Below are 13,437 nucleotides of genomic sequence, written 5' to 3'. Positions count from 1 at the left end.
ATGGGAGAGCACTTCGAGCTCATACCATTTAGTATCCCATTTTCTAAAGTCGGCAAGTAAGACTCAAAGTCATTTTACTCCTGGGGACAGAGTTCTTTAGTGACCTAGCAGGTAAAGAAACACATTCCAGGTATCTTGATCTTCTGCCCAAATTCTGTTCATTAAAAATAAGAGGATTAAGTATATATACTAAACTTAATAATAAGAATCTGAAAAATCTTGTTTGAGATTTTAATACTTCACATTGTTACTTCCCAATTTTACCATATTTTGGAAACAGTTTTTCCTTTAATTCATCCTGGAAATCAAAAGGTTTTATGTCAGGAAAGTGTATTGTCAAAGCTTTGTAAAAATTTAAAATCTGGATGCTGGCATTTCCCATAAAGACCAAAATGAGGGGCTGGAGTTGTGGCTCAAGGGGTAGAGTGCTCACCTAGCACATGTGAGGCACTGGGTTCGATCCTCAACACCACATAAAAATGAAGTAAAAATATTGTATCCACCTAAAACTAAAAAAATAATTTTAAAAACCCCAAATGATAGTAGTAGCAATAGAAAGGCACACCTCTTGCACACTATACTCTTTCACACCCATTTAATATCTCATCTGACCTATAAAGAAGTCTTTTTCCACCTTGGGCAAGTCCTTTAGCTCTGCACATCCCATTGCCTCACTTCCTGTCGCATGCCTGACAGATTTTTAAAGTGGTAATTGATTTCTAGCATCTCCATTCTTCTCCTCCCACCCTCTGCCCCACAACAGAAGGAACTGGGCTGGTTTGTCCCTATCCCCCTGGGGCATGGATCTGACAGCTAAAGCAGAGGAGAAAAATTAGAAATACTTTCTTTCTGGCTTTTGAGTTTCAAATGCCTAGAAACTAGGAAACAGAAGTAGGCATAGAGGAACAATCAGAAGAAAGTGGAGTGAGCCATTCTTGCTGGGACCTTTACTTCCTTCCCCTCCAGGTTAGAAAAAGGATGCCTTGGTTCTGGAACCAAGATTCTGCTAGGTTAATGGACTAGGGTCTTAAAAATGAATGCAATTGAGCTGCAAAAGAATTAGAAAATTTCTATTCCTTCTGTCCATCTATTTGTGGACTGAGATTCACACCAGCCACGTATGGACACCTGCCACTTTCCCAAGGGTCTTGGTCAGCACATTGCTACCCTATGGACTGATTAAAATCCCTAAGTTGAGGCAATCCATTCTAAAGCAACAGTTTTGTCCTTGTGTAGAAGCTGGTAGGAAGAGATTAGGGGCACTCTGGGAAGTCATTTCTGATTTTAGAAATGCCAAGAGTCTAATGAGGCCGATTTAGGAAGAGGACTATATAATGCATTGACATTTTCTGGTTCAGTGCAAAATACTACAGTGGAGAGGAGAAAGGGAAAATTTTACTGTTTGAGATTTCGGATGATGTTCTTTGTCTCAGGAGACCATCTAAGGCACAGTGCTCCCTCCTGAGAGTCTACACCTGAAAATGTCCACTTATTTTACCCACCTTCTGTTTCTCTGCTGTGGGTGCCACAAATACTGAATGTCATGTTAAATGTGACAGTGGGTGTGACTGACAGTTGGGGTGGGGAGCTGCTCATAACATTTGTTACCTATCTTAGCTTTTGAAAGAGGCACGTCAGAAGACAAAAGAAAAAAAAAAGGAAAAAAACCCATAAATATATGTGCCTTTACCTCCATAGTAGAATGTAAAAATTATACTTTAATACACCTATAAATATGAACTCAGACTTGGAATAGAAAAAGGTGGACAAGAAAAAAGAGAAATGGAGGGATCTACCCTGTTTCCAAGACTCCATAACCTTTTAACCCTCGTTATGTTCTGCTTAGAACTGTAGTTCATTTTTCAAATGCACATTGTATAACTTCCTCCAAAGGAAGGATCCTAAGTGTTAGCTTCTGGGTAGGCGATCAGTAACTATGGTTTTTAAGGTAGATCTTCCTTTTCATGGTTCCAGTAAAACTTGAAGCCAAGCCAAGGATCCATTCTTCAGCTATCTGCCATTCTGGGATACTTCGAGAACATCCATAATGTTCTTCTAAAAATTTAGAATAAGATGGATCTCCAACTTCCTATAGCATCCTATGACTGCTTTTAGCAGGAGTCTGATAGTTGTGTGATCCGTCCCTGGCTTGATGTTCAGGTAGTGAAATATTCTCCGAATAGAAACCCAGCAAGCAGATTCAAATCTTGCCTACAACATATCTCCCAGCAGCAGACAAAAGAGAGAAGTTCAGTTAGATTTTTGTCAATGATTCTGTAGCCAGTTGGTGTGAGCAAAGACCCCCAAATACTATTAGACTCCTTACTGATGTGAACCAGATGGAAAATAAAACAAAAGAATTCACAACTCATGTTAGACTGAATTGAATGTCTTTAATTTCACACAATGAATAACATATGAATAGGATTAACTTTTTTTTTTTAATAGTTAAGTGCTCTATACTGTGCTAACCTGATCTGGTAGCGAAAAAGACTGAGCTTTCTTTTAGAAAAAAATGTTTAAAACCCAACATCTAAGACCATGGAGGAGCATGACAGTAAAGCATGCCAGATGTATCTACGCCTCAAATAACAGCAAGTCCATGTTCATTTTAAATGTACAAAAATGCTTTATGAATAAAAACTGTTACAAAAGAACATTTCAAACAATGTACATTTTTTCTTGCCTCTATATTCAATAAAATACAAATACATTTTTGTTCTAAAATATGTTTACATACAATCAAAGTAGAACATGCAAATTACACTTTAAAAAAGGCTTTTAAAAACCACTTATGAATACAAACTAAAAATTAGCCAGCACGACTTGTAAGACAATCTTGTGCCCCATTTTTTTCTTTTGAAATATATATGTACATATTTAACACATCATGTGCATTTATTATTATTTAAGAAATAGATTTTTTTTTTAAAAAAAAAAAGGAAGAAAAAAGAAAGACACCATCGTAGGGTGGAGCTACCTTTCGAAGTTGACCGGTTGGCAGCTCTGTTCAATTTTCCCCCCTTTAGTGTTTATTATACCTGGGCAAGTGGGCAATAGGTATCCAGGAAGTTTCTTCCTTGGTTGATATGTGCTTCTAAGACTGTTCCCCAAATGACTGTGTCCAATAGGGAAGGTAGACTCGCCAGTGGGGTGAACTCTCCAAGAAACAAGAGGCAGAGGAAGCCTTGTATTGTGGAAAGAAACTTTTTAAGAAACACCAAGAAAATGCTACGGTATATTACAGTTTGAGTTGCTAGGCACTGTGATGACATTATCTGTAAGCTCTGGCATTTGGACCATTGTGATACGATGGGGTAGTGTTAAGAAAAATGTCTATATTTATCTACTTTTACATAATGAGTAGGACTGAAAATCCTGCAACGTAACACTTAAATGGCTTTTGAGGCATTTTGGCTCCTGCCACCCCCTCTCTCCACGCTAAGGTTGGCATTTAAAGGCTTTGGAAATATATGTATAGACTTTAGACAGTTCCCAGGTAAATCTTCCTAGTGATAGAGAAAAAAAAAATTCTCCAAAAGCTCATTATCTGAATATTGTTGGGTAATAAGCTAGGAGTGGGATTTTCTACTTAAGTCCTAATACCAAATCCTTTATGATCTGCATGTAATACATCACCTTATTCTATAATTCTGTCACCACTTGCTTATCATATTTATAGACTCAGCACTGTGCAGAACACAAATTCTGACTGCCACTGAGCGTGGCCTTCCGATCCAGGCAGCGGCCAAGTTAACATGCTCCTCTTCTGCCAGCCCTTAGTCACTTTCCTTGGGCTGCCAGAGGCTGCTGAGTCCTGGTCCTGCCAAGTCACAAAGCATCCCTGCATGCTCTCCTTTCCTTTGACCTTTCTTTCTTGGGATATAGCCAGAGCTGGGCTATTTGAGGAAGTTAAACTTCAGCTCCTCTCATCTGAGATGAGGGATTGAAAAGCAAGTAGCCACCCCACCACTTAGTACAGTGGATTAATGATCCATCAGCACCTTCAAGGAGGCTGCCATAGCTAGGTTTCATTCTTTTCTCATCCCTAATCGGACTCCTGGTATTATAAGTGGGTCCGTATCTGCTTGCTAAAGGAGAATACTCTAGGAAAAAAAAAGGGGGGGGGAAATCAAGGGGTTTCTCATGTTTGCAAGCATATTAACTTGGGATTTTAAAATTGATTCCCATAGATAGCCAATTTTTTCTACAAAAAAATGTTTGTCTCTACAATACATATATGGAATTTTGTGCATCCCCAGTGACCTCTCTGAAATAAAAAATGCAGCCCCTGTAGGCAGTGTTGGAGAGTTTAAGACTTTGGCAATCTGGATCATGAGAGCTGGGTTCTCCTCCTGGCTCTGCAATCAATGAAATGGGAAACTACACTGGCCCCTTGGAGAGCCTGGACAGGAAAGGAGGGGCCTAGGAAAGCTTAGAGCATAAGAAAATGGTGTACCAATAAGATGAGTCAGGTTAGTGAAAGGCAGAAGAGAAATGGGACACTGAGGGAGTCACTGGGGAGCAGAGAGAAGGTATAAAGGTGATTGGATTTGCTTCCACCTCCAAGCCACTGTTTAGCATGCCTCAGCTTTGGTCCTTTGCAGTTTTCCGAACTATTCCTAGGATCTATATGTGGAGGATTTGCATGTAACTCACATGCCAACCATGAACCTGGATTCACATATAAGTTGTAACTTTGTTGTATTTCTCCTGGAATAGCTTTCATTGGTTTGGAAATTTTAATGAATCCCAAAGTTATCTGGAATTGCTCACCTGATACAGATTAATGCCAATTAAATTCTGGTCTTCCTTTAACAAGTTTAACAGGCACCAGTTTGTTCTCCACTGCAAGAGGATATAGTCTGCTTACAGACTTGGTTGGGAGACAGTACAATACGGGAAGAGAGAAGGGCAAGGAAGAATGAAAGAAATCATTTTCAAATCCAACAGGAAGAGAAACCTCTTTATGGCTTAATTGGAATGAAAATGGTTGCTCTTTCATAGCAATGGTGGGGTGAGAGGGGCTAATTTAAACCTTCTTCTCTGGTGACTTTGAAACCACTCAGACATGGCTTGGGAATGACAGATTGAAAATGGCTGGTTTGATTTTGCTGTTCAACTTGTGTGAAATGCCAAAGGTCAATCCAGGTCACAAACTGAGTACCTAGGATAGTAGATTTAAAAATACAGTCCTTTAAACTTACATATTGCTAGGATTAAGTGCAACTGACCTAGTGGGTGGCAAATAACGGGAAGTCCATGGCTCCATGGTGACAGTTCAGAACAGGATGGCTCTGTATGTGATTTCAACTACCTACTGGTGCCACAACAGAGCAGTGATGTTTGTGAGCATACTAATTTGGGGATTTTAAAAATCTACTCCCATCGATACCCCATCACTTATTCTCTTATGTTCCCAACAAAGATCCATCTCTCTCTAAGGAAAATAACATTGTGTTCTGAAGTGATAATACAATTTCCAGCTGTTCCCAACTTCCTGAAAAAGAAAGTTAATTTGGAGGTAAACCAGATCTTCTAATTCCCATTATAAAATTTCATTCTCTCTCTCAGTGTCTCTCTATCTACCCTGCCAGGTATTCGATGTCTTGGGGAAGGTGAGGGGAAGAGGGAGGGAGGAAATTGGAAATACTTATTTGAAATTTCCACATCTGACTTTTAAAAACATCTACGGCAATGGGATAACTTCCTATTCATTCTGACTCTTCTTAACATGTTTAACTTGGGCTGTGGAAATGGATAATAGAGATGGAATATCTGACCACGCTAAACCAATGGCTAGAGTACAACTTGGATGAGAAATGTACAGTTGAAATTGACCATTTAAAAGACGATTTGTCACACACAGTTTGCATCCATGCAGACTGATAGATTTATAATTACATTATGTACAAAAATGTTTTAGTGTATTAAGGCAACCACAATTTGGATACTTTGTCCAAGGTGGCATGATACAATTGGAGTGGTGATACCCTTTGAACATTTTATTTTTATTTTTCTGATAAGAACACTTACTCCCATTTGCTTTTAAGAAATAATTAGCAAGAGATAATGGACTTGTTCTATTATGTTTTTGTTTCCTTTTCTCAACAACCTATGACAGCTCTGTATGAAAAAAAAAAAATTAGGTACCAAGGCATTGCTGGACACTTGTCTTTCTGGTGGGTCAGGGGTTTTAATTTTTGGTGGCTCATCAGCTATTCAATTTGTATTGGGGTATTAAAACCTTTTTTTTCTGCCTATTCCCACTGATATGTTTTAAGTATAAAAATAACCTGGTTGACATCTTGGTCAACATATCCTTGGCTGCTCTGAGTCACTAATTAAAAAGGCTCTATCAATACTGAGTATCTTCTTCACAATGATTGGGATTCAAAGCCAAGTTCCTTGGGACAAGGTGCCAAGGGCAAGCTTTACAACACAGGTGACAATTACCTTAGATAGATGTGTACCAAGAATAGAAGGCAGCTAGTTTAGGTACATGGAAGTACAATGGACAAAGGAAAAGCAGGAACAGACGATGCTAAAAACCAGTGTGTGAGAGACAGAGGAGGCATACAGAAGAACGTGAATGCAGGTCTAAGGTCGCCTATCACTAGATTCCACCTTCCGATCTCTCGCTTCCATCTGAGAAACTGTATTGTTGTTAACGGAAAGATTTCAGGTCACCTGCAAATGATACTGGTGTCCCAAAGCCTAGCAGAGCTTGCAAACCCAAAGAAATAAGACCAATTAAGTGAAGTGGGTTACAACAAAGCCAGTTGACAAATGTGCAGCTTTTCTCCCCTTGGAATGTTTCCTAATTGAGGGTGTTTCCCTTTGATTTTTCCTGGCCAGCGAATGAAATCGGAATCAAGGGCGCACCTTGGAGGTGGAGGTCAGGTGGCCTTCAAAGAGCACCAGCTTCCTCCTCCCGGATGGGTCTTCTCGCCTGAAAAGGACTCAGCCACACTGAAGGGCCGCTGGACTGGGAACTGCCTTACAGCACAGATGAGCTTCTTCTGAAGGTGTCCCCCTGCCTTGCTATCCCAGGAGCTCTGGATGGCTCAACCCCGTCATCTGGCCTGATTCTGCCCGCCCGCTTCGGGAGAGAGGGGCATTGCTGTCCCTGCAGTGGGGGATCCCGCCCCCGCCCCGCCCACTGCACTTGCAATTCATCAGTTCCCCAGCTGCAGGCTCAGGGGCCCACAGCCCTAGGGAAGGACATCGCTCTCGCTCCCTCGGGATTTCCTCTGCCTTTTGGCCTTGACCTCCTCTTCCTGGGGAAGGGTCTGCTGCGGTGGCGGCTGCGGCACGGGTGGCTGCGGCTTGTGTTTCCTCTTCCCGCCTCTGGGGGTCTTGGGCAGCGGCGGGGGCGGGGGCGGGGGAGGCGGCGGTGGTGGCAGTGGCGGAGGTGGCGGCGGTGGCAGGGGCGGTGCCTCGCGGGCCATGTGGATGACCGCCTCGATGGTGGCCATGATGGTGTCTTGGCTGGCGGCCGGCTCCAGCACCAGCGGGCTCAGGCTGGGCTTCTGACCCCTTTTGCTGGGCAGGTCGATGCATTTTTCCAGCACTGGCATCTGGTCCCTGGAGTCCTCATCAAACTGATTGGGCTGCTTCCGGGGACGCCCTCGCCTCTTCTTGACGAAGTTGTTGCCTGTCTTTGATTGTCTCTGCAGCCGCTTGGCCTTCAGGATCTTGTTCACGTGGTCCAGATTCTTCTTGGTGGACAGAATCTTGGTGTAGTTGCACATCTTCCGCACCTCGCACTGGATGGCTTCGATCTCCCTTCGCTTGAATCGCTTCTTCAGGGAGGAGCTTGCTGCAGGGGGGATGGAGGGTGGGAAAGAGAAAAGAAATTGAGCTCGGGTACACCCAGTCTTTGCAGGACAACTAGACAGGGACAGCTAGACAACTGGTGTTTTATTTGGTTTCAAGAATTATGGAGCATCCATGCTCTGGATAATATTTCATATTTTTCTTTATTTATTAAAGCTGAAAATAAGAAGAAACATTGGCTGTATGCTTGCATGTATACATAGCCTTTCTATTTTATTTCAGTCTTCCTTAGTTTGTGAAATACTGTTGTTCCCATTTTGGAGATGGGGAAACAGGCTCAGGCTATTGAGCTGACTTGCCCTGAGCTTTGGCACCCATGGCAGAATCCCAGGGAAGATTATTTCCTGGAATACTCTAACTAGGATAGCATCAACACTCCCTTGGTCCCTTCCCAATATTCTGGACATGTCAAATTGCCTGATGATGTCCAATTAACCAAGCCTTTCTTAACCAGTTCACCCCCTGTGAACCTCAAGGGAAACATCAGCCAGGTGTGTTTGAATCATTTACACTCCTCCTACCGAACTGTTGCCTGCAAAGAGTTCTTTTCATGTGCTGGTGGCCAGATGTGTCTTTATTTTATAAGCCTAACTTCTCAGGAAGTCCTGTAGTGCTGCCACTAAATGGCCTTCAGAACTGCTTCGTTTTGAAGTTTAGACACCATAAAGTGTGAATGGCTTCAAGACATAGGCGGCCTTTTGCCCTTTAGATCATCCTTTGTCCTGTGGCGCTCATGAGCAGGCACATGTGTACCCATCTGTGTGTGAGGACACACACACACACACACAGGCACACTGCCTCTCATACTGGCCACTCCCTCCGACTGTCTGTGAACTTATGAATGTGCCCATGCTAAATTCTATGCTAAATATCCATCTTTACCCTAAATATCCAGTCTCAAAGAAGCCCACTTAAAAGACCCAGGTGTAGAGGGGAACATATTTAATTTTAGCATCTTGGTTTGTTGTGTTGAACCCTCACTTTTTTTTTCTTTCATTTATTTAGTAGAGAAACAATAAATCTCTTAAGGGAGAAAAGGAGAAAAATGCTTAAAACATGGATGCCATGCCACTTATTCTTGTGTACTCCTACTTCTTTCTTTTCCTTGTTGCCCCATTTCTCCCTCATGCTGTGGCCATCACACATCTCCAGGAGGGTTTTATTTGAAGTTATTTATGCCACTAGCTTCATGGAGTGGGAAGCGCCGAGTTCCATAGGCCAGGTCAAAATGCTACTGTTTTTGGCCAAAGGTCAGCAAGACTGACTGAGCAATGAATAACTACTGAGAAATCTCTAAAACAAGTTACAAAGATCAGTACAGAACAAAGCCAGAGCCAGCTTCTGACTATAAAAATAAAACTTTTGTAGTTAGTCTTGCAAGAAGAAAAGGTTGCTCAATTATGAGTTCTCAGAGGCAGGGACAGATTCTTGTCTGGCTTTATGTCTCTTACAGGGCCTAGCATGGTGCCTTGTACATGGACAGGATTTGAAATTTGTTTCTGTGCTAAAAAATCAGAATCATCATTGCTACTTTATTGTCACATCCTGTAAAACAGTTTTAGTTTGGATTTTAAAAGCAACTATTGCAAATACAGTGATGCTAAGAGTTAGCAGCCCTCTGTCTTAGAGAAAGTGCTGTGCCTCGTCCACATAGTAAATGAAAATTAATCAGAAATAATCCACAAAATTTCTGGCATTATTTCAAATGCAGGATCCATTTGTAGTTTTCCCTCTCTTTAGTTTATATCATCTGCCAAGGAAGAAAATGCTATGCGATATATAATACAGAGTGCTAAGTAGAAAGTAAATAATTCTGCTGACATATAATAGAGCATCCAAGTATAACATAAATCAATTCACTGGCACTGAGTGAAGTTTGATTGAAACACTCATGAGCTGGAGGTCATTTGGGAGCAAATATAACCAATGAATTATCCCTCTAAGCATTTTCTTTTTAAGCGACAAGCCAAATAAATAAATAAATAAATAACCCAGAAACTAAAAATTAAAAAGCAAACAAAAAACCAATATATAATCTCATATTCAAAATTTTTTGTTTACTGCATAACTTTTAGTTAAGTCTTTGCATTACAAAATGGTTATGAGCCAGGTGCAGTAGTGCACACCTGTAATCACAGTGGCTTGCTTATAATCCCAAAGGTTCAGGCTGAGCTAGGAGGACCTCAAGTTCAGAGCCAGCCTAAGCAACTTGGTGAGACCCTAAGCAACTCAGTGAGACCCTGTCTCTAAATAAAATACATAAAAGGGCTAAGGATGTGGCTCAGTGGTTAACCAACCCTGGGTTTAAGCCCTTGTACCAAAAAAAAAAAAAATGATTATGAAAAAAATTCTCATAGCATAAACCCACCAAAAAGGACTGAAAATAACATGACCAACTTCTTTGCATCTACCATTCACAATTAATGGATGCTATTGTTTTGTCCTATCAGCTTTTTTTTTCTTTAAAGAATTATAGATTGAGCTAAGTCATTTCTGCCCTCTCTATTCCCTTCCCTTCCCTTTACATGGTTGTATTTTTACTTTTGTTGAATATATGTGGATCCAAACTGATAAAAATTAAGTCTGTACACTATACAACATTGGGAATTATGTAAAAAACTGGGAATTCTTGCAGATTGCTGGTGGGAGTGTAAATTGGGTATAATCACTTTGGACAGTGATGGGGCAATATTTAGAGTTAAAAATGTCTAGTTCAAAGCCCCAGCAAATCCACATTTACTCATCTGTAACAGTAGGCAAAAGGCATAAAAGCACATCCCTTGAAGATCAGTGTATGTTACAGAAGAACAAAAATAAATGTTAACTAAAAGGTAATGAATAAATTGTGATACTTTTAAACAAAGGAATTTTATACATATCTTAAAATAAAAGACTACATATAAATATGGCAACATAAATAAATTTAAAGAGTTGAGTAAAAAAGCAAATTGCAAAAATATTTGTAAGTATACCAGTGTTGTGAATTTAAAAACAAACAAATCATTTGAATTCTTATTTCATCTTCAGTATTCAATTATGGAGGTTTAGAATGACCACTGTGAGAAAGATTGGCTGGGAATCAAGCCTTGATAAAGCAGATTTTAATATCTGCTTTCCTTCAAAGTTACCTCATAGAACTTAACTTATCCTCTAGAACATTCTAGAACATTCCAGAATTTTCTGGAATAGTGGAAATATTCTTCTTGCTACTGTTACCTACAGTAGCCACTAGCCCCATGTGGCTACTGAGCACTTAAAATGTGGTGAGTGTGACCAGATAATCTGAACTTTTAATTTTAATAGCTCTGTGTGACTAGTGACTACTCTACTGGAAAGCCCAGCTCTAGACCAAGTTACTTCAAAATATAGAGGACACACAGGGATTTAGTCAATAAAATGCAGATTGTGGGAAATGAGGCAAACAACCTGGTGTTTTCAAGAAATAAATTTCAGGGTGAGTGGAGGGAGAAACTATAAATTAAAAAGAGAATACAGAAATAAGATAAGATGACCTTACTTGGATGCCAATTCAAACAAACTATTAAAAAAGACCATGAAACAACTCCAAATCTGAACACTGCCTGGATATTTCATGGTGTAATACTTGTTAATTTTTTAATGGTGGTCATTGCATTGTGATCATCTCTGTTTCTTTGGCAACTATATTTTAGAATGTATACTAAAATATTTATAGGTGAAGTCACAATACCATCTGAAATTAGCTTCAAAATAAGAAAAAGGAGGTAGATGGGCATATTGATGAAACATGATTGATCATGAGTAGATATTGTTGAAGCTGAGCAATGGGTATATGAGGTTTGTTAATACTATTCTGCCTACTTTTGTATATGCATGACATTTTTTTTCCATAATACAAGCCTAAAGTTATGAATAAGTGGAAGAAAAAGAGATGTTCTTGAAATCTAAGACTGGTAGGAACTCTGTTTTTCACCCTCTTGGGGTTCTAGCTCACTTAGGTAATTCCAGGAGGTTAAGAGATGTGATGTGTTCAATAAGGGGCATATGTCTGCTACTTCCCTAGAAAATTCTTGCTGGTTGCTGCCTTCCTGGTTTAATGGTACAGGAGAAACAATTCGTTCTCTGTGTTTTATGCTTTGACCAACTGCATCAGCATACATCGTGAGCTAACTCATCACCATCAAGAGCATCAGGTGTTACAGCTTAGAATCCCTCTTTCTTTAGTACATAATGATCTCTGGGATTTTTCACATCTACTAGGCATCTGAATTTTATTTTCTCTTTATGCTTATTACCAAAACTTTCAGTTCAGATTAGTTATCCCTGTATGTGAACAACAGCAGAGTGCAGTGTAGTAGAAATGACTTTGCACAGGGGGACCTGGAAATCACAGTGAACTAGGATGAACCCTTTATCCCCTCTGGATCTCTCTTCATCTGTTATATTGAATGAGTGGACTATAGGCTCCATGTTCCCTTCTGGATGTAGCTCCACATTTGCTTCTGGATGTAGAGATTGCTATAATCCTCTCCTATATTCAGTATCATTTGCCTTCTTGCAATGGTGGTGGGGTGGTGCTTTCTAAAACATTTATTTCATGCAATAATTTTGAAATCCTAGTGTCGGGGGGAGGAGGACTTTGGACTTGGCAGGGCTGGATGTTCACAAATCTTTCTCCTTATTGCTTATGATTTCACTGTCTCTCTAAATGTTTACAGATTTTTCTCTCTTCAAATTGTTTCATTATTGGACAGTAATTTCTGGGCTCTTGCTGCAAGATTGATTCCATATTTTGCTCTCCTTCCTATAACTGTCCTATATCTTGCTTGTTTTTTATTTGTGAGTTTTAAAGAATAATTATGAGTGGCCCAGGCAAAATGCAACTTCATTTCTTCATAACTCTGTAATACAAATGGTTTTTTAGAACCCCCAAATGACTATGCAAATGGCTGAGCTGGTTTGTTCTAGATATAGACTTCCTTTTTACTCCCATTATCAGGACTGGTCCATCAGCATTCTATTAACTGGTCACATAATTGAAGAATGGGGTTGCAGGTACTTTTTGGACACAGACTTATAGTATAGGCATTGTGAACAAAGTCAAAGGCTGACAAGGCTTAGTTACATAGATGGTTCACAAGAAATGGGTGTTAATGTTGGTAGCCTGTACTTTGCACATGTGCAAGACACATCCTAATTTTATAAGAAAGATCTGGGTAGGTCTTGGGTGGGGGAAGTAGATTTCTTTCTAGATTCCTTAGAGGCTTCCTTGCTGTTTGAATATTCCTATGGGGAGGTGGGGAGATGTTGGGGAAGGTCAGACTACCTGGAGTTGAACTGCCTTTCAGGGTGGTCAGGCTGGAATACCATCAGCCTCAATCTAGACCTAGAGCTGCAGTGCAAATTGCTTTGTGTACAGATGCATGTTAGAAGGTTCTTTGCAGGCAAACACTGCATCTTTTCTCTGTACTTTCAGAGTTCCCAGCAGAGGCCCATTCACATAGAGATACATGATCTGGTACATCCTACCAAGCTTGAGGGAATTCAATTGTCTTCTCCAATGTAAATTGTGCCTTTTTTCTTTCTTTCTTTCCTTTTTTTTTTTTTTTTTTTTTGGTA

General features: G+C 40.2%; 1 protein-coding gene across 3 annotated transcripts in view; it reads right to left on the bottom strand.

Moving 5' to 3' along the window:
- Positions 1-2,932: 2,932 nt before the first annotated feature.
- SETBP1 (SET binding protein 1) overlaps positions 2,933-13,437 on the bottom strand; it is a 359,668-nt gene continuing 349,163 nt past the window's right edge. For all 3 annotated transcript variants that reach the window (XM_081263352.1, XM_081263354.1, XM_081263353.1), the window contains exon 6: positions 2,933-7,822. In XM_081263352.1, the coding sequence (XP_081119478.1) occupies positions 7,215-7,822 (608 nt within the window). In that variant the 3' untranslated portion in view covers positions 2,933-7,214. The remainder of the gene's footprint in view (positions 7,823-13,437) is intronic.

This window comes from Spermophilus citellus (genome assembly GCF_964194105.1).
Source record: "Spermophilus citellus genome assembly, chromosome: 12".
Classification (NCBI taxonomy): Eukaryota; Metazoa; Chordata; class Mammalia; order Rodentia; family Sciuridae; genus Spermophilus; species Spermophilus citellus.
Note: the sequence above shows the minus strand (reverse complement) of the source record. Positions and strands in the feature narration are given on the sequence as shown.